Source organism: Aphis gossypii, chromosome 3 (genome assembly GCF_020184175.1).
Source record: "Aphis gossypii isolate Hap1 chromosome 3, ASM2018417v2, whole genome shotgun sequence".
NCBI lineage: Eukaryota > Metazoa > Arthropoda > Insecta > Hemiptera > Aphididae > Aphis > Aphis gossypii.
Window position 1 is genome coordinate 46418406 of NC_065532.1, and position 22405 is coordinate 46440810.

Below are 22405 nucleotides of genomic sequence, written 5' to 3' on the forward strand. Positions count from 1 at the left end.
CCTCCTCGGTTTTATATAAGACATTGCCAATTCCAAGTCGAACACGTGAGTAAATCTTTTTAATGAATACAATATAATTTATAATTTATCATTGGTTTGAATGTGGTTTTTATCATGTTATGTTTTATTATATTTTAACGGCGTGGTGGTGGTCCTTTATAATATGCGTAGGTATTTCTGTTATTACGAATATACGAGTATGTTATATTCTATACACATACATTACAATCAGTGCTATGTAAGGTACTGACAGACAATACAGTCAATGTTGTAAAAATAAAATATCAACTGTCCATTACCGTGATATATATTGTATACCTACAATATAGATGTATTCAATAGACAGTATTTTTTACTTAAAACTGTGGATCTGTGACATGTCATAGAGCTTGAAAGAAAGTTATTGTCATCAACGAGTAGATAAATCGATTTTACAACGCAGGTCTGTTTCTAATTCAACAAACAAATTTAATAAACATTTTTATCAATTAAGGATGAAAAAACTGGAATACTACTTAAAAAAATATTGCCTAAAACAATGGACTTTAATGTTAATTCCAAGTTTAGGTATACCGTATGTAGTCTAATTTGATCGGAAATATCGTTAACCAGTATAGCCGTTAACGTTAATTCCTTAATTTACGTTTTTAACGGTAACATATGTGTAATATGATGTAGTAGTTATGTACTTATGTATATGTGTATTAATAAATTGCAATGTGGTATATGTGTGTGAAAAAGAGAGATAGAGAGGGTAAACGATCCACAATTAAATCTTAAATCTATCGCAATCATAGTTTTGAAATTTGGTTCTTAGGTAATATATACTATAATACTCAAAGATACACATTGAAGCCAATTTTTAAAATTAATTACATGTAAAAAGGGGTAGAAGGGTGGTTACGCAAAGATTAGTCGGCTAACGAAAAACGAATACTATTTGTTTTTTTTATTGGTTACATAAAAAAAAAGTTATTATTATTGGATATAATTTTAGACTTGTATTTTATATTTGGTCAGATAATAGTGTCAACAATTTGCGAAGTTTACATTTAACGAAATTTAAGAAGCAATAAATCCAGAAGAATTTAATTTTATACGCCGAGTATAATTAGTTAATTTATTATTAAAATTTGATAAATTGGAAATGTAGAAAAACATTTTAAATACATAAAATAGCTATAAAACTATTAGTACTTAAGCTTATAATATAACCTATATTATAAGCTATCAGGAATAATGAGTCACATTGGAGGAGATCACACGTATACATATTATATTTTTATTTTTTGATATTGTGGTTTGAAAAATAATTCATATGCACATTTTTATAGTTTGAAAGTGTTTTTGTACATACGAAAACTGGCGAGAGTCACTATGGTTTGGATAAGACAGTAGAAATTCTCTTTAATCAACTAATGCAACATTACTGATGATACATTATTAGAATAGGACCCTATTGGTTACTATAATGCTAAATCAAATGACATATTCAATTTCATAAATGCAATTCTCATATTAAAAATATCATGTGGTATTATAATGTTAAATAATATTGGTTTATTTTTGGATAAAGTTTTAAGTTTAAACCATTTCAATTAAAAATACCAACATTGAGTAGATAAAATTAAATGGTATTATTTTAAACATATATCATAAATGTTTTAAGTCTTTATACAAGTGAAATGTTTAATTTCCTAACTTTCTATGTATAATGATATATTTTAAATTGTCAATTAGTTACAGTATATAACACTGACATATCAGTTCCAACGAGTTATAATTATAAATAGTTATTTAATAATTTAATTATATGGACATATTAATTATATCATAATAATTTATGTGTATTTGTAAATAATGTACATGTTTTGACTATAAAGATCCTACTTAGAATACTTATTTTTGGACATAGTTTTTGGAATTATAGTCATTATCGTATATTATAAAGTATAATCTTACACTTAAAAAAGATTCAATTTGAAATAATTTATTTTGTGTTCGAAATTTATAATATTATATAATATATATATATAAGTATATAGGTATTGCACCTACATTGTATTATATTTAAACTTTTAAGGCATTATTTTGTTAAAATGGGGTTTAAATGCATTGGTTTTCAGTTTATAACTAGTATCTTAATGGATTATATGTATATATTATTATTTTCATAATTTTAATTATTCTTTTCGTAACTGACAACGTTAGATAAAATAGATTATATTATTATAATGCAAAAACACTTATTGTTATTAAATAACTTGACACAAACAAAAATAAATTTTTTTGTTTAACATAATATGTAAGTTATGGTATAACATAAATACATAATTTAGTTAAATAAGTTGTATATATTAATTTTAGTTGTATCTCATTAAATGCTTTTTTTTTTAATTAAATTTTTGTTTTGTTACTTTTATTATTCCAAGTTAAATCAATTTATACCTTATAAAAAAATAATACTTTTTTTTTATTAAAGTTGATAATTATTTTATGAAATAAACCAATTTAAATTATTACTGGTCATTTTCAATATTCTTTAATTTTTTTTTTTGAATTGGGTAGAATCTTTAGTTATTTAAGTACTAAGCAGGAGATCATAAAAACAATTTTACTGTTTACAGTATTAATCAATAAATAAATATTATGTGTGAATTATTGGTTATTCTTAAAAACAATTTTTTTTCAAACAAGTAAATTGTATGATATACTATGACGCATATATAATCGTATTATTTAATTTTATTTATAATTATATTATATTTTATTTATATTTATAATTTAAGTTAAATTTTAAAAATATAATAAAACAATAATGGAAAATCGTTATTAAAGATAATGGCCAATGGGTAAATAGTTAAATATATTGTTGATAAAAACCAAAAGTACAATTGTATCTAGTTTGATATCTAATAACATGAAACATAAAAGCGTTCGAAGAACTTTTTCTATTATTAAGATTTTCAAATAAAATTTCATGATTATAAAATGTTATAAATCTCGGTCTTAAGTTGCCTATTATATATACATATAATATATTGTTATCGATTATGATATATTTGTATTCAACAACTGTACGACCGAATAATACAAGTATGTAAATAAAAATTTACTAATGAGCTATATAATTCGTAGAATATTTTAATGTTACACATATGATGGGTATTTTGCTACTAAGTAACTATAGTTTTAAACAATAATAATTGTTAAATATTTCAAATTAGTTATGGCATTGTATCAATAGGCAGGCTTTAGAGATCATATGCATATTTAGTACTTGCTATTTAGCCTTACTATTTAGATAATGTTAGCATTCCATAGAGATTATAAACTTGATAGTTATTTGCACTTTAAATTGTGTACATATTTCTTAGTAGGTATCCTTTTATCTACTTATAATAATTGCATTAAATGTTTGCAAATTCAATTTTAGCAGTTTTAACTGCATGAGACCTGGAAGACTTAAAGCATGGAATGTTTAAAATCGCTTGTCTTTTAAACATTAAACGATCTATGTAGTATTATCAAAATGCTTTATACCAAAAATAGTCAAACTTGCAAAATGTCTTGTTTAAGATGAAAAGTTTTGTGTATTATAAGATTATAGAAGTTAAAAAAAAATAATTTGAACACAAGAGTCTTGAGTTTATTCATTTCCCGGAAGTAATTTTAGAAAACGATCCTTTAGATACTCGTTGCATCAAAACGATATTTTAAATTAAAGTTTTAGAAGTATAACATTATTTGTTTACTTCGTAAATACATTACTTATAATTAAGTATGGTTTTTGTCGTATATATCTACATAATGAAGTGTTGCCGTTTGTAAGACAAACAGTTGTACAAAAGACAAGCTAGCTTGATTATGCGTAAAAGTTACTGAGAGACACGTACTGTGAAGCTGAGAACTATTTTTTGTAATCATGAGTATTAAACATACCTAAATTTAAAAGGATCAAACTTTAAAGAACTGATTTTCATTTTAATATAATTTTTTTTAAAACTAATAAAGGAACGAGATTTAAAGTTAAGTTGTACGATTTAAAATATTAAAATATATCTGTTTGTCTGTATACATCAAAGAACTATTTACTTATACTTATAAACTGAAATTCATTTTTTCATAAAAAAGATCATATCATTAATAATAAAAAGTATACTTTTAAGTGTTATAAGTAAAATATACTATTTGTTCAACTTAAAAATAGAATTTTTATCTTAAAAACTGGTGATAACTTACTATGTGTCGAAGAATTTTATGAATTTGCGAATAAAATAGTCTACTTATATGATTTGGTCAATTTATGTGCATTAGTTTTATGATTTTTTTTTTTTTAATTTAAAATTATTTTTATTTTTATTATTGTAATAACGTATGGTATAATATTTTATTTATTACTATACGTAGTTTTGTAAGTTATGTATATGTATTAAGTCATGTGTGTATTTCTATTTCATATTAAGAATATTAAAACTTTAACTTTTATCGATCGGTCAATTTTGTAGTTACAACATAACTTAGCAAGTGAAAGCTTACAATTAAGCATATTATATTTGAAAAAAATAATGTTGTTTTCTAATAAATAGAAAAAAGGTTATTAAATTGAGAGATATAAGTATCTTAGGATTTCTTAGAAATCGTTTTCAAGACAATATTTCTATTAATTTTTGGATAATGTAATAAAAAATACGGAACGTCATCTTTGATATTTTACTTGTAATATTTCTTGAAATTGCTACGTACTTTTAAATTTATTTTTATTTCCAATTTGTTCAATGTTTGCATTTTAATATGAAGTATAGAAAGGTAATTTTTTTACAAAATCGATTTCAAAATTGTTGAGTTTATTAATAAAAGTTAATTATTGATATTAACAATGGAAGTTTAAAATTGGTTAGGTTAGGCTTTTAAACGTTTTTATTTTTTTTTTAATTTCTTTCTGTTTTTATTAAGATCAATCAATCTATAATAAAATGAATCATACAACATAATTCCTAAAGTTTTTAATTTGGGGATCTAATGGTGTTACATTTATTACATTTCACCAAATACCAAAGATATTAATATAATTTGAATATAGATCCATTGGTTGCAAATGAACGGTCATTGTGCGTTTCAAATATGCTTGTACAAAATTCTTATTTCATTTCAATTAATGATAGCAAAAATCTTATATCGTAAATTATTCAACGTAGTTTTAAGTTAAAACACTCTTAGTTTTATATAGAAAATGAGAAAAAATTGACCTGCTTCATCGATATCATTTGCATTAGTGTTGTTATCTAAAAAAAATGGAAACAATATGTTGCAATTTGTTATTTGCATTCAAAAACTTCATGATTTTCATTTTTTTTTTTTTGTCAATGTTATTTGTCAAAGTTTTATCACATCCAATGAATACACGAAGGAATAGTATGGTGTACTTAACATATTTCGGATATTTAAATTTGTTGGCCTTATTACAAAATTGTTCGATTTGTTTTTTTCTTAGCAATAAAAATTAAATGTCGGAACAATATGAAGATGTCAGCTAGAGTTGATAATAGTAGTGTAGGACCAAAGAATCGATGTTCCCACCAAAAGTTATAATTAATATTAGTTATTTAAATTGCATTATAATCAATTTAAGTATCAGGATTCTTGATTTAAGTTAATTTGTTTTTATTTTCTTAGTTTTCTTAAAAAGTACTAGGAAATTAACATAAAACTAATTTTAACTCCTAACGCAATTGTTAGATTCAATTTACTATAGTTATTAAAAATTACTCTCAAAGTTGAAAATAGAAGCTTTTTTATTGTCTCAAAATTTAATAATAGATAGAAAAAAAACATAAAATCAATACATTTATTGTTATGCTCAAAATTTAAAATGTTAACATTGACATGACTGACATGATAATATTATACAAATTTTCGAGAGTAGTCAAAAATAGTTTTATCCACCCACGGGTTAAAGTTCTATAAGTTTTAGTTGAAACATAATTATAGTTGTTCGAATTTATAAAATACGATAAGCCAAAATTCTACTTGCATATGTATTTTTTTTCTGTACTAATAACACAATAATATTTATAAACGGAGCCTTTTGAATTAAATAAAAATGTAATAAGGTTCAGTAATTGAAAGAAAAGAATTAAAAACTTTATTCAAATTGTAAAGTAAAATTATCTTTTCTTTATTTTAGTTAAATTAAAATAGTTGGCATTTATCTATTTCAAACGATTTTTAAGTATGTTTATATTTAACATAAATATAAAAACAATTTAGTGGCTAAATACATTTGATAATATAGGGTACTTGATCGAAAATGTATTGTACTAGTATGATTAATGGTTATCTATAAATGATTAAAAAAATTATTAAATAAAGTATTAACATAATATGGCTATAGAAAAGAACATCAATAATTTTTATATTTATATACTGACTTAATATTTAAAAAATATTATCGTACAGTTTTATCTCTTATACGGAATTACCCCACTCTCCTATACCTGCCATGTTGCAAGGACGAACCGTTGGTATTAGTAAAAATCGTCAACGCGTACTTGCGGTTCTGATTTAAATTTATCCGAGGACGTCGTCATCGTATGTGTCGTTTCCATCTTACAAACGCATAACTTACCAAATATATATTCAAAAGTTACAATTTTATTTGATTTACTGTAACTTTTTAAATTTACTTTTCAAGAAACTTAAATGTAAAAACATTAACTGTATTTTTTGTGTGAAAGGTGGAGGGTTAAATGATATTTCAAGTTTTAATCGAGCTGTGAGCATTTTTAATTAGTACAATTTTACATACACTCGTTATTCGTTCAAAAATTAAAATATCGCAAAAATTCAACAGAAATAATGTTCTTACCTTTGAGTTTGATATTAAGATTCGGTAAGAGCACACAATTGGAATTGTTAAACGCCAATTTGATATGTTGTCCGTTTGTAAGACGGAGATCACACATATGTAGGGTATGACGTCCTCTTAAAACACCGCTATCGCACCACACTTGAAAAGATAAGATAAGAGAGGCCACTACACACGGCGACAAAACAGTACTCGGGCGATGATGGTTTGTGTTCATATTCGTTCAGGCCGTGGCCGAGTCGTATCAGGAGTTCCACGGTATTCGTTACTGTCGTCATTACGTGTGTTACGCAAAATCCATCATTAGACATAAGTTTTCGGTGTTAATCATGTTCAAATTCGTCGCGATCCTATCAGCGGCGCTGCTGTGCGCCCTGGTTCGCGGACAAGGAGACCCTGTTGCCGAGTACCGGTTGCCAGAAAATACGAGTCCCATATCGTACGCTTTGTGGTTCGCACCAAATTTTTCTAATTGGACCTTCACGGGCGTGGCTAACATAACGATAACAACAGGAACCCAAAACGTCGAAAAAGTGACGTTAAATCTCAAAGACCTAACCGTGAATAACGTATCAATCGTGACTGTAGACACCCCAAAGAAAGTAGACATAAAAGACTTAGTGTATTTAACCAACAACGAACAGTTTGAAATTCAATTGAACAAGTTTGTGCCTGCGGGTAAAAATTTGCTCTTGACTATTAATTACGAGGGGAAAATTCGAGAAGACATGACTGGTCTGTACAAGAGCTCGTACACTGAAGGCGGAGAGACCAAGTGAGAACCTCTAAATGTTATCGTCGTTATTGTTATTTGTAAATTTCATATTATTATTATATGGCCTACACGCTAAAATGCTGAATTTTTATTTTTAAGAGGAAACCCTCCGAGTGAATTATCGCACAATGGCGAACTCTTAAGAGAATTTTTTTTTTTTTGACTATACTTGTTCTGTTTACTAACAGGTGGTTGGTCGTGACGCAATTTGAACCGACGTACGCTAGGAGAGCGTTCCCGTGCTACGACGAACCCAAATATAAGGTTCCGTTCAACATATCGGTGGTGGTACCAAAGGATATGATAGCATTGTCGAATATGCCGATCTTGAAAACCGAGAGCGGGTAAGGACCTTTAAAATGTATGTTAAATGCGTATTTAGCATACACCTAATATTACAATGTATGAATGACAATCAAAATTAGTACGTGAACCCATACTAATATTCAAGACGCATTTAATACTTTGATTTACAATTAAGATAACATTTTTTTTTTTAACGAACGTATCAAAAATATGATCTGATCAATTGAGTTTACGTATTTAAGTGATTTTTTTTAACACACCATAAAAAAAGTATCCATATGTGACTACCATTCTGTTAGTGAAAATATGAAATACTTATATATTATATTTAATCCTTAATTATTCAACAGAAATATTTTGAATACCTACATTTTATTTCCCAATTATGTATTTTTCGATATTTTTAGAATAATTAGTAGTTCTGTTGAAAATAATCATTTCAGGACACACTTGAAAAATTAATACATCACATTCGTGTGCATACCATAATATTACATTGTGGTTATAATTATTTATTATAAGTTATTGGGCTCAATAATTTAATACAAAGGTGTGATATAACTGTACGAGATACTTGATAATTATTTATTTGCATGATAGGTAGAGGCCATATTGAAACGCAAAAGATACTTGTGCGGTTTGCTCTAAAACCAGTATATTTTTCAAGTACACTGAGTAATGCATGTGTATATTGAATGAATAATATCTATCGAGTGCTTATAAGCTTATAGCAATAATGCGATATCTAATAATTGTCGATTAATACTTTGTGTTCAGTTAAATTTATTGTTTTCATATGGATTTATATACAATTATAATACCTATATAAATTTATATATTACAACTGAGACACACTAAGAATGAAAATAGACATTTAGTCCCACCCCTTTAAATAAACGTAAAAAATAACAATATTTATTTTATAATCTAATAAAATATAATGCACTTATTATGTACGTATTATTAGCTGTAATAATTATATGACAATTCATAATTTATTGTATGATTTAAAAACATACCTATTATAATTTTTGACGTCATAACCTTTCAATTATTCTTTTCTATTACTCAAATTTTTTATTCGTTTATGATTTTTCTTTGACTGTACCTCGCGTACAGAGCCTAAATGATACTTATAATTTAAACATGGTATTAAATGTTTCCATTCGTAATACGCAAGAGTCTAGCGAAATGAATAATATTGTATGTTATGTACTTCCGAACAATAGTCTATAAGTTTAAAATGTCGATCTATTTTTAATGATTTTAAAAATTATAAAATACCTAAATACATAGCGTCCCATTTCCAATTTTTTATTTAAATTGCGGCCTGCGTATATTTTTATATAATATGCCTACCTAAACATTTTTTAAAGAGCATAATTTTATGCTTACTTCAGATAAAAAAAAGTTATATTTTCCAATTTATATATTTATTAGGGTGTCAAAAATTATGTTTTTCATAACTTCCCTCAAAAAAACCTAGTGGTAAATACGGTTACCACTAATCGCTAAAGGGTTAAAGAATTACGTCCAAGGCTTTTCTTTTTAAATTGTTGTTAAGTTTCTGTCAATTTATTATTGGTTTTGAAATTTGTGAATGATTGTGATCTTTAAAACTTTCTATACAAATATTGATATCATTAAATTTCAAAAAAAAAAAAAAAAAAAATGAAAAACAGCTACACGTTTTAACTGTGTAACACATCACATCGATTGATATTATAGATAATATTAATACTTATTTTTAAATTGTATAGCCGACCTGAAATCGGAATATTCCAGGCCGAAATGTATGTACATTTTAAATATACTCGTGACGCATTTTACGTAAGTTTTAAAAGTACACGGACCGCAATTTACATAGTATATGACAATGACCTTTTTTGGGGGATGCAATTTACCAACTCCGACATCTACAGAGGTACGGCATTTATAGAGAAAAATAAATGTTTTCACGTTATTTTCGACAATTGAACATAATATTTATAAAAATTAATATGTCCATTGTCATTCAATAAAACAAGCCAAAATAATTATAAATTATATTGACTATAATGATGTTAATCAACATTCTTGATAAAAATATTCTATTATGTGACTCATTATTTTACGTAACCATGAAATATTTTAACAATCAATTAGTTGTACGGAAAAATATATACACACAAAAAAAAAATAATAACTTTTAACATCTTTATGCTGTTGTAAGAATTGGGTCAATTTAATTTTTAGGTACTCAATATTTTATATCTGCAACACATTTTATAAATATAGTAGCACTGATAAATTATCGAGATTATACATAAATCAGTAATAAGTAACTCCAAATATTACTTAATTATATCGGCAATTGGGAATTTAAGTTAGAATTACAGTATTGTAGTTTTGATATGATTTGCTTTGTTTGGTTAGCCTTAAAAATTTTAAAGGTTCTTATGTAACAACAAAAACATAAATTGAACAAAAATGACGTGATATTTGCATGTAATATTTGTACTAATACTTATCTGTTAAGAGATTTAATTAAAAACTATAATATTGCTATAATATACGAATGAGTATAAAAATATGCTTTGTTGGATAAGATAACATTTAAAATAATACCGTAAACAGTAAATGCTTTTGAATTTAATTGCAGTTGTATAAAAAAATAAAATTTCGATAATTTGAATTACAGTCCAGATAACAACACAGTTTACTTCAAAGAAACTCCGGTGATACCTACTTACTTGACAGCTATATACGTGGGAGAATTCGTTGCAGATAAAAATGAATCAATAATAACAGTTTACACACACGAAGAAATGATAGGCCAAACTGAATACATAGCGAAAGAAGCTCCTAAACACTTAAAAGTACTGGAGCAATACACGAAAATCGATTACATGCTTCCCAAAATGGATCTGCTGGCAATACCTGATTTCAGTGCCGGCGCGATGGAAAATTGGGGAATCAACACTTACCGGTAAAGTGAAATTGAATTAACTATGAAAAAGAAACTTATCAGTTCATCAGTTCGTTTCGTTCTAAAAAAAAATTAATTTTTTTATAATCGTGTCGTGTTTTTGCACAGAGAGAGCTTTCTGCTGGTGCCAAGTGATTCGAAAGCAAGAATGAAAATTCGATCCTCAGAAGTTGTACAACACGAGTTCACCCATCAATGGTTCGGTGATCTAGTGACTTGCAAATGGTGGGACTATTTGTGGCTGAACGAGGGTTTCGCACGGTACTTTCAATACTTCGCCACCGGCATGGTACTTACAATTAAATATGATTTATAATTTCACACGTTTGGTCTATGTTGTACAATGAAATGTTTAAATCCCGTTTGGCATTATTATTGGTATAGGTGAGGACCAGTTGGTCGATGGAAGAACTGTTCGTGGTCGAAGCGTTTCAAAATTCATTAGCATACGACCAGACACCCAGACATCCAATAACTGCATCTGTAAAAACTACCGAAGAGATCGAAGATGTATTTGATACCATATCGTATAGCAAGGCGGCATCCGTTTTGAGAATGTTGAAGTACTTGGTTACCGAAGATCTATTTCAATTATCCCTTCAAGAGTATTTAAACAAACTCAGGTAAATAATAAATTTATACGGTTTAACTTAAGCACCTACTGTTTAGATAAAAAAAATTTTGTTTCACGTTTTATTGTATGTGTTGCATATAATTTGTAAAAAATAATTATTGGATTAAATATTTTGCAGTAAAAGTATAGCCGAGCCTTCAGACTTGTTTTCATCATTCGACAGTGTTTTATTCGACCATGACTATGAAATTGGAAATAACTTGACAGTCCATGAGTTCATGTCAAATTGGACTTTACAATCGGGATATCCGGTTTTGAATATCACGAGAAACGCAACAATAAATACATTTTTAGTGACTCAAGTAATAAAACAAAAACCATCATTATATCATTAAAAACAGTTTTAAAATTAGTTCAAACACATATGTATAATAAGGTATAATTTGATACGATAATAATAATGTGTTTTTCTCAGACAAAACTACCCCGTAAATATTATGATGCCACAAAAATGTATCCAAAAGTGTTTTGTATTTGTATTTATTTTTCGAAATTTATGTAGGGCCAATTTTACGTCAATAAGACCGCCGGAAACATTAACGAAACGGCCGCATGGCACATTGGTCTCACGTACACAACCAGTGCAAGCAAAAATTTCACTTACACTCAACCGTCCGTTTGGACGAACAAAACAAATGCGTCGACCGTTTTTCCGGCCCCCAGAGATATAGATTGGTACATATTCAACATACAATCAATCGGTAAGTATTAACGTGACGCGTTCAGCGCCGAAGGACAATAATCGATGTCGAAACGATCTGTCTATCGATTAGGTTTGTACAGAGTAAACTACGATATCGACAACTGGGTGGCGCTTATAAAGCAGCTGAACGATTCGCCCAGTAGTATCCACGTGCTCAATCGCGCTCAGCTAATAGACGATGCGTTCAATTTGGCAAGGTCTGGCCAATTAGATTATTCGGTGCCGTTGAACTTGTCCAAATATCTGAAAAACGAAAACGACATTACACCGTGGTATTCGGCGATGAACGGCTTCGCGTACTTGTTAGAGCGCATGCCCCGCAGCGACAAAGGATATGAAGACTTAAAGGTATGCACGTGTAAATTTCAATCCAGTCGATAATCTGCAGACTTTGCGCAATTATAATATTAATAATATGTATTAGTAAACGAGTAGTGATATTATAAGCGTTTTGAATTTTTTGCATTCAGTCTCACGTCAGTAGCTTGGCCGGTATCGTATATAGAAATCTAGAAGACCTCGCGGCGAAAAACAACACCGAATTTAAAGTGTTGAGCGCTTGGGAAACGTTCTCCAAGTGGGCGTGTAAGTTGGAGAACAAAGATTGTACGAAGAAGGCACAGGAATACTTCAACAAATGGCAAAAAGGAGAGATGTAAGTAACTATATGCCAGCATTGCTTTGATCATCGCGGAAATAACTAACTTAAATTATTGTGCTGTACAGAATACCTGCCGATATCAAGGACGCGGCTTTCTGCGTCGGAGTGAAGAACAGCAACAATTCATCGGTATTTAACAACATGTTTGCGTTGTACAGCAGCACAAAATCAATCTCGGAAAAATATTCCGCTGAGTTCGCTTTAGGATGTTCTACTAACAGGACACAATTATCCGAGTACGTTATTTACTTATTGCTGTCAACATTATTACCTTTGAGTGACAAAAAAGTAACGCTTTAAACTGTCTGTTTCAATATTTCCCTTTTGCGTTAATAACTTCGAGTGTCTTTTTACAATAATTTGTTACTTGTATCTATAATGTACACGTATTACGTGTCAAATTTAATTTTAATACGCCTGACTGTGCATTCTTTGTGAACATTTAATTTTATAGAACAATATTGACGTAAATCATAATGAAAAATGAGAATAATATCCTTGGTGTTAATAATTATTTATATATTATTTCACTTTTAAAATAAAATAAATATATAAAGTATCAACTGAATTTACAGTTTTACTTAATTGCTTATAATATGGTAGGGTCGGCCATTAAAAAAATAAAATATTGACAATACATAAGAGTAGGTAGCAATCATAAATATATAGTACGAGTTAATTTAATTGTGTTCTGTAACGTCATGTTAACATTATCGATGTTTGAATCCTGGGTTCCTTTTACCTACACGTAAGTAATTAATTCTGAGTGATTATATTTGATTTCAGGCTTATAAACCATATTCTAGATGGACCCGGAGGACCGATCAAAGAAAACGACATTAGCTCTATCGTATCTTCAATATCAACGACTCCATTGGGTCTCAGTGTGTTGTACGAATTTCTGTCAACCAATATAAACAAAACTTTGGATCAGCTAGCTACCGGTGAAGACGTTGTAACAAATATTTATTCCACCCTTGCTACCAAGATGACGAATGACAAAGATATCGAAAATGTAAGTCTTGAAAATCATAGAAAAATCGTAAAAGACAAAAAATATAAACAATAAAACTTTGTACACAACAAGTAGGTCTGTATTAACGACAGAACAACTTATCTACATATTATTATTGACGAGAAATTTAATAAATTAGGATGTTATGCTATTATACTGCTAAAGTGGTCTTACAGAAATCGTATTATTTAGCTGGATTCAATGTTCTCTCTTAAACCATCTTGACACTGTCCGTCCTATACGGTTGTTTCGGTAGTAAGCGGACCCGATAAAAATACTGATTAATTGATAATAATTAAATGACTAGGTAGCTAGTTATCTCTATTTTTGATGGATATATCGTAACACAGGCTAATACAAAATAGGTATAGTAAATTAATACATTAAACAGGGAGAGAGTTAAATTAATTATATTGATATGTGAGATGCGACTTAATATTCGGCAAATCGAATGACGAGAAAACCACCGAACCTGAATTGATAATCGTAGATAAAAAGTAGATATCAATCGGTGACTTATGATTACAAACGAATACAATCCGGGACCATATTATAAATCTGTTAATTATTTAATTTTACTTTTAGATAAAAAATTTGAAGAACAATTCAACACTTCGTGCTTCCGTACGACCGTCGTTTGAAGAATCATATAAAAAGGTCGACCATAATTTGGCGTGGTTCGATAGTTATTCCGTTGGAATTAGCTCATGGGCGACGACGTACGGTGAGAAAGAACCCGAGATAGTAGAAGACCCCACACCAAAGCCCACAACGGGCTCTTCAACTGGTACTACTGTTTCTCCTGTAACGGGTCATCAACCGACCACTACTTCAAAACCATCCAGTGCTACTTTGAATACGTACAGCAGTCTTGTGATTTTACAACTCACGGTCTTAACAGTATTGACTAAAACGTTCATTTTGTAAAATTGAATTATGAGATCCTAATTTACGATATGACTGTATTCATGTTGTATTTGAAATTACAAAGATTATATTTATAATAATTATAATTATTTTTTAAACCTAACGTTTAAAATATGTCCTGTCGGTAAGATTTTATTAAATAAATGTGATAGGTATTAACTATTATGAAGTCTTGAAGCGTTTTCGTATAGTTTGTTAAATTTTACTATACGTAAAGCCATTTTTAAAATATTTAGATCGATTTTAAGCTATTACCTATTTATAGTTAATAATGTATTATTAATAATAAAATAAATCACTGTAATATAATTTATAATTATAAAACAATATACGAGTGTGATCAGCCCGTCTACGTTCAAGATCGTTTTTTTGTTTGCAACGGTTTATCATTCAATTCATATTTCAAACATTCATCACTACATTAATGTTGTGGGTCAAAGTATATATTTGGTTTCGTACATATAATAATATATATTATATAATCACCATTTATATTTGACTGTGCACGATTTTAATTAATTATAATTTTTATATTCAACACTCATTTTTAGCTAAAAAATATTACAATTATTCATATCGGGTTTTTTTTTAATATTGTATATACTAAGTATACGGTTCTATATATATAAAAAAGTGCTTGTAGTATACTTGAAACCTAACATAATATTTCTTAAAAATTATACAATAGATTGAGTTAATAGGGATGAAAGATACAATATAAGTAGTTGAGGAATGGGAAAAACGGTATTCTTTTCGTGTTTCATGGAAAATCTTTTACCCTTTATGGATATCCATAATGGGTTCTGACTATGGTTATAAAGGTAGTTTTATGCAACATGACACAATATTATACGCAAAATTATTAACAATCGACTCGCAACTCTCCTAAGGTAAGTCACTCCATATCTGAACAATGATTACTTTATAATATTATAAGAATGTGTATTTAAGGGTAAGATCAAAATGAATAATTTGAAACACGTATATTTATATTTTTATAAAGTTAATTTTGTTTTGTTCGAATAAAATCCACATCAGTGATAGTGAAGTGATTAATCAAATTTATAGGAAAATTTATCATTTCAGAAATATTTTTTTCTAAAACGATATTGAAGACACAATAGATTTTATTCAATTGTAGTTTTTAAAAACTGTAAAACTTTACTTTTACGATATTTAAAATAAATTCAATTTATTTAAAATTCACTTGTACAGAAGAATATAAATATTATAATAATTATAACATGTTATATAATTTATGATATTAATGAATGGTGAATAAAAATATTAGTTATTTTAATAAAGCCTTTTTAAAATTAAGATTACAATCAATAAAATTGATTTTTTATTATACTTGTAAAGCAATTTTAATTTTTGAATATCATATTTAAAGTATAGTGGTAAAAACCCTTAATGTTAGGTCAGGTTAGTTATAAAACCTAAAAAAATAGTAGTGTTGTCTATGATATACAATATTAAAACTAAATTAAATAACTATAGTTAACGTTTTAATTCCATTTTATTAGGTTTATAAACAACTAGGTTTTTCGTATTTAGAGTTTTACACATTAAAAGACCATAAAGATTCCATGAATTCACAATACTATGGCTTAGTAAGTATTTTATTAATTACAGTATAAATTAGAGTAAAATAAAATAAACATCAACTATCTAATGAAACATTAAATTTAAATATTGCAGATAACTAAAAATTACTTTTAGTAGAAAAATATCTACCTAGCTATATTTGTGACGAAGGTTTAAGTACGATTTGGATAGAACAATTCATATTGGTGTTTTTCCTATGAAACAAAAATCGGATTAGCCGATAGAGTTGTAGCTGAGTGTTATAAAAAGCAGTTCAGTGACGTACCGATTATATTATCACATTGACATCGCGTCTAAGCAGTCAAATTAAAATTGCGTTTTCCTTTGAACAGTGTGTATTATGTATGTCATATTTAAGTTGGGTATATTATAGCATACATATTTTATGCCAGAATGTAAAACTGTTAGTTAAATACTTAAATGTATGTACTTCGGTAATAAAATAATAATCACACGGCGTTATGTGTAGGCTAAATAGCTACACCACAGTCGTGTGATCAGTTTCTCAATACTTATCTTGCATAATATTATTATGTAGTTATAATAATATTCAATATTATGATCATACGCCGTTGTGATTTGCACTGAATACGTAAGTCAGCTTTTTCGTATTTTATAAGTTTATGGCTTGTCAAGTTACGAAATGTGTATGCTTTGAGCGACTATGTATATTAAGTTAAATGCAATTAGTATAATATTGTTATATCATCATACATTTTTGTAATTTTTAAAATTCAGTAGACTGTTATTGGTAATTAATGAAATTGATAATGAAATAATTACATTTTTGAAGAGTGAATGTAATTTAAATTACAGTTTATGGTTATAAATAAATTATTTATAAAATACTTCTATTAAAATATAATAATATTCTTTATCCAGCATTTAAAACGTATAATGGACTTTATTATTATAACGTATTTATAATAACTACTATTAGCTCATAACCTCTTTTGGCCGCGCTTCTAGTCTTTATAAATGTTTCAAAAACTAATAAATAAAGATCGTACAAGGGGATTTGTAATAAATCAATACTTTCAAAAGCAGTTATATTTCTGATTTATATTGTGTACATTAAAAAAAATGTCCTTGTGCATTCATCAAGTTCTAAAGACATTATTTTCTGTTGTTTTTTATATAAAAAATGAATGGTGTTTATATTTATAATTTAGAGATATTTAGAATTCTCCCTTATTAAATTTCTTAAAAGTTCGAAGATTATCGTCATTAAAACTTAACAGATAAAGTATACACACTGTAAATAAAAACTTTGTAAACCTGTTGGATAATAAAATTAAATCAAGTTGTAACTTCAAGTTAATTACATTATAATTTATCAGTTATCGTGATTAGTTCATTTACGTTCATTATTGTCATTTTAGAATTATTAATTATCAATTCATTCAAATTTAAATTATACCATTGAAATAAGGATGACATATTTTTGACAGCGCATGATAAAAAACTATTCAAATTTAAATTTGAGCTATAACATAAAAAATAAGAATTGTAATATACTTAAAAGCATATGAGGAAAAAATGTTTTTATGATATTGTTAAGTATTGTAATAAATTTTTTGCGTTGTAGACTATTACCTGTCCCCATAAAAATAGCTTTAAGCTTGTGTTGGATATGGAAGGATATGTACAAAGTACTTCTATAAAAACAATACGTTAAAAATTAAATCTATAATAATATATTTATATTATAAAGTTCTATTTTTATTATTTTTTTAATATATTAATTGAAATAATTATTTCAATTTTTTACAATTATTTATAATATAACCATAACGCAAAAAAACTAATAGTTTACTTGTGTTTATGTATTTATTGTTTTTTCTTCTCTATATATTGTAATTTTATAACTGTCCGAATGACAGTAATCTTAAAATAAAATACGAATAGTGCGTATGCACATATTTAAAATTGTATGTTATTTTGATCGAATTCAGTCATCTGCAGTGTTTTCGTGTATAAATTAAAATATTTTACGCGAAAGTAATAAAAGTACCTGCAGGAACGCGAAATCTTAGCCAACTAGATTCAACGTAAAGGAGAAATATTTTTCTAAACGTTTACACAATGACGTTTAGTACACTTAACAACGATTATACCCCAACTTTGTGAAATTTAAAAAAAAAAATGTAATAATCCATTCTGTCGTTTGGAAAGGAAAATACTCCTCGAAAATGTAGAACACACGATTATTTATTATTGTTGTCGCGAAACGGGAACAATATATTATTATAATATTTATGTATTATTATTACCTATGAATCTCGACGAAATTAGTGCGCAATAATGTAAAATGTATTTTATATTCGCGCGGTACGGCGAATATTCGTTAGGTAAGGCGTTTAATTACACAGTATTGCAAATATCATACTAACAGCGGTGGGTTTAAAACCATCGGTGGAATATGAGGAGGGGTAACCATTTGTGAAACTCAAATTCCATTTGCATATATCGAAGAAAGTACGTCGTATTCCTATATAGATGCGCAATAATAATAATCATACGTATATTATACACGTGTACACGCGTTTCGTCGATATTTGATAAGCCGTTGCTATAATGTTATATGCATACATTACAGAGGTACAACACCGTATCAAACATTATCGGTGACGACGTTCCGTTTACGTTTATCCAAAATAAACACATCGATTATAATAATTAATGAGCCACTATAATATAAATAGGTGGGTGTAAGTATTATATATCGCCATCACTCACTCGGATAGCAAACCATGCGTCAACTATGTGTAATAATAATAATAATATTATTAACGTTATTATGACAAGTGCGTGACCATAATTATTGCGATGTCGAGTACCTATCTATACACACGACGATATCGTAATAATATTCAAGTGTAAAATAATTAACGATAATATTATAATATAGGACTTTAATACAGTTGGTGTGGTATTTTGGAGTGGAAATAGTGTTATTATTATCGTTTTTTTTTTCCAATAGGTACCAATAAAATGTACCGATATGTGTACCTAATATTTTTGTGATCATTATATACTCACTGTTTCGTTGATGTTTGTGAGGCCGTCGATGTTTCCGGTCGGACGACGACTATACAGCACGCAACTGTCGTGACGGACGGCAAAAAATAATAATTTCGATAATAAAAACTACGACAGATCGCTGTCCACCGTATAATATATCAGTATTATATAAATAGTATTTTCGTCACGATTCCCGAAAAACTGTACTTACGCTCAAGTATTGTGTTATTCCAGTGGATGGGCGAACGTGGTGGTTGTAACGCACTGCAGGACCGCTTTGACGCGGACGTGGTCGGCGACTGCGATGTACGGAGCCCTGGAAAAGCGAGAAATTTACCGCTACACCCTCGCTAGCCATCCGCGACGCAACCCCCCTCGGTGCGCCACGGTCACCCCTTACCGCTGACTGCCACCGCGCCATGAACCTATCTACCACGGGCGCACCTCATCACCACTCGTTTTGGTTTTCCACCACTGCCATCTCCGCCGTCACTCCGCCAACCGACTGTGCTCCACAGACCACATCCTTTCTCTTATACACACACACACACACACGCAAATATAATACGCACGTGATCCGAATGTTTTTTGGGTCAAACCGATCTTTTAAGCCTATAGCAGAAGATAAATTGAGACGAGATTAGCTGTCATCTCTTATACTGTGCAGCGGTTTCGAAATTGTTTTATTATTATTTATATATTATTATTATTTTTAAGAGAAACTACGGAGCAACGCAAATATTGAAAAGTTAAACTTCAGCTGTCTCGGTCCGCCCAATATATCCATCGCCGTCACCATCACCACCTTGATACCAAATATTAACTTGTCCGGAAAATCCTATACATCAAAAACTTTCATTTTCTTCGTTCACCTTATCCTTCCGCCCCCGTTTTGATCGTGAACACTACATTTCCCGGAAATATTTGTTACGTGATATCATTTATTATTTAAATGTTGATCTTCCGTTAAAACTCTCTGTAGTGTTATTTTCAAATATTATGAATTAAATGTACAAAATATAACATTATAAAATAAAAAAAGTTTATTATTCGTTTGAGAAAATGTGCAGCAATTTTAGATCCCGAGGAGAGGAAAGAAACCATTTGTTGCAATAATGTGGCTTTTTTTCGGAAAACACTTTGTACGGATAATAAAAAAACTCCAAAACTTTAACGTACTGTATACTACATTAAATTGGAAATTGGATTTAAATCACATTCAAAGTATTTCATAATAATACAATTAATTTTTATCTATTTGTATTTATAACCTATTTAATTTATTTAATTTAACCTATTATACTAACCTTATCTATTTATTTTGACCTATTTAATTCAAGAGACGCTTATTATTCTTAATTTGTTATTGAACATTCATTTAAAATATATATATTAAAATGTGCAAAACGGTGAAAATATTTAAAATACAAAAATTAATAATACTTTAATAAACTAAATTCATCTAGGGACAGACAATATTTTAAACACGTTGATTTATCATCGATTTAAAATATAAAATAATAATATTATAACGCCATTCAAAAACGAGACGAAGTACCAAACGCACAATTTCTGTATCCTGTCCGATTTTATAATTTATGACACTGTAAAGAAATCCAATGGTTTATACGATCATTACAGTGAGGAATAGTATTTGAAGATGGGTAGAGATGCTCTATATTATGGTAATATGCATATTATTTTTTTAGAAGAAAGAACATAAATATCTTTAGTTGGCAATTTTCAAAATACAGTGAAAGCAGATGAGGTTTTAGTAAAAAAAAAAAAATAATAATAATAATAATAATAATAATAAGCGAATTCTTTAAGATTTACTTTTTAAAGGATGTTACACGGATATACATCGTAAAAGGTAAAAATAATACATTACGACTCTCTTAAAATATAATAAATGTTTTGCTAAACTATTATACTTGCAAAATATAATACATGTAAAGAATACGGCCTTTTTACACAATTATTTAAACAGATTAAAATAAACGTTAATATTATTAATTTATGTAATATTTTTTATTTTCATACAAAATCATAAAATCATTGATTGGTATATTTAAAATAGCTTTGTAACTATTACATGTATTATTAACGGCGGATAATATTTTTGACCTGTAAAAGTTTGTATATTTAATAAGACGGTAAACTATAAAAAAGATAAGTATATATTTTTATAAAATCTTTAAAAATGAATCAAAAAGTTTATTTAATATCATGCATAACTTTAGATAAAATTTTAATACATAAAAAAAATATTCTAATTTTCCTTGAATAAATTACATAATTCTAAAATTATAATTCATAACGTTCTTTTAATTTAATTGTTAAAGTTAGTTGGCAAAATCCATTGTTGATTTCTTATGATAGTTATATAATAGGTACCTAAGTTAAGCACTATTGAAACCAAAAACAATGATAATTTCGGTTTGTGTAAGATATATTATGATGAAAATTGTTAGTTAAATTAATAATATACTTATATTATTGTCTTAACTCTCAAGAGCAAATATCATATCTTTTTTAAAGGATTATAGTTTTTTTTTTTGATATCTAAATGTAATAATATCAATACTTATCCCTAGATTTGATGACATTTATATCAGGCTATAAATTTATAATTTTATATCCTCCAACATAACACTAGAAGTAGATAAAGTACAATATCTCATAAAACAATTTGGATTAAAGACAAATGTTTTCTTAACTCTGGTTTAGTTGATTTCTTATTATTATTGATTACCTATACATTTTTTCATTATATTTAAATATAGAGTGTTTTGTAATACAAAAATATTTAATTTTATTCAAATGCAAATCAAAATCTGCTCACATGCTTTAATCATATTTTATTGAAAATTTGAATATGTACACGAAATATTTTATAATTTATTGACATTTTTA

The 22405-nt window shown here is 27.9% G+C and overlaps 2 protein-coding genes across 4 annotated transcripts in view; one reads left to right on the forward strand and one right to left on the reverse strand.

Moving 5' to 3' along the window:
* The window catches only part of LOC114122236 (ly6/PLAUR domain-containing protein 6B-like), a 65660-nt gene extending 45859 nt beyond the window's left edge, over positions 1-19801 (reverse strand). Inside the window, exon 1 of one of the 3 annotated variants that reach the window (XM_027984835.2) lies at positions 19508-19801. The gene's annotated coding sequence lies outside the window, so the exon portion shown is untranslated. Of the gene's footprint in view, positions 1-6868; positions 6956-19507 lie in introns of those variants that run through there. The other 2 variants (XM_027984838.2, XM_027984839.2) reach the window with 2 other exon arrangements.
* LOC114122235 (aminopeptidase N-like) lies at positions 7045-14937 on the forward strand. Its single transcript, XM_050205045.1, has 12 exons — positions 7045-7643; positions 7832-7987; positions 10630-10917; positions 11026-11206; positions 11302-11540; positions 11670-11853; positions 12054-12252; positions 12325-12602; positions 12725-12909; positions 12981-13151; positions 13702-13930; positions 14516-14937. The coding sequence occupies exons 1-12, from the start codon at positions 7198-7200 to the stop codon at positions 14855-14857; spliced, it is 2898 nt and encodes a 965-aa protein (XP_050061002.1). The 5' UTR covers positions 7045-7197; the 3' UTR covers positions 14858-14937.
* Positions 19802-22405: the final 2604 nt, after the last annotated feature.

Excerpts from the sequence above, each read along its gene's own strand:
- LOC114122235 (XM_050205045.1), top strand. The coding sequence starts at position 7,198 with ATGTTCAAATTCGTCGCGATCCTATCAGCGGCGCTGCTGTGCGCCCTG. Across the intron at positions 11,207-11,301 it reads AATACTTCGCCACCGGCATG|GTGAGGACCAGTTGGTCGAT; the intron begins GTACTTACAATT and ends TTATTGGTATAG. Across the intron at positions 13,931-14,515 it reads ATGACAAAGATATCGAAAAT|ATAAAAAATTTGAAGAACAA; the intron begins GTAAGTCTTGAA and ends TTTTACTTTTAG.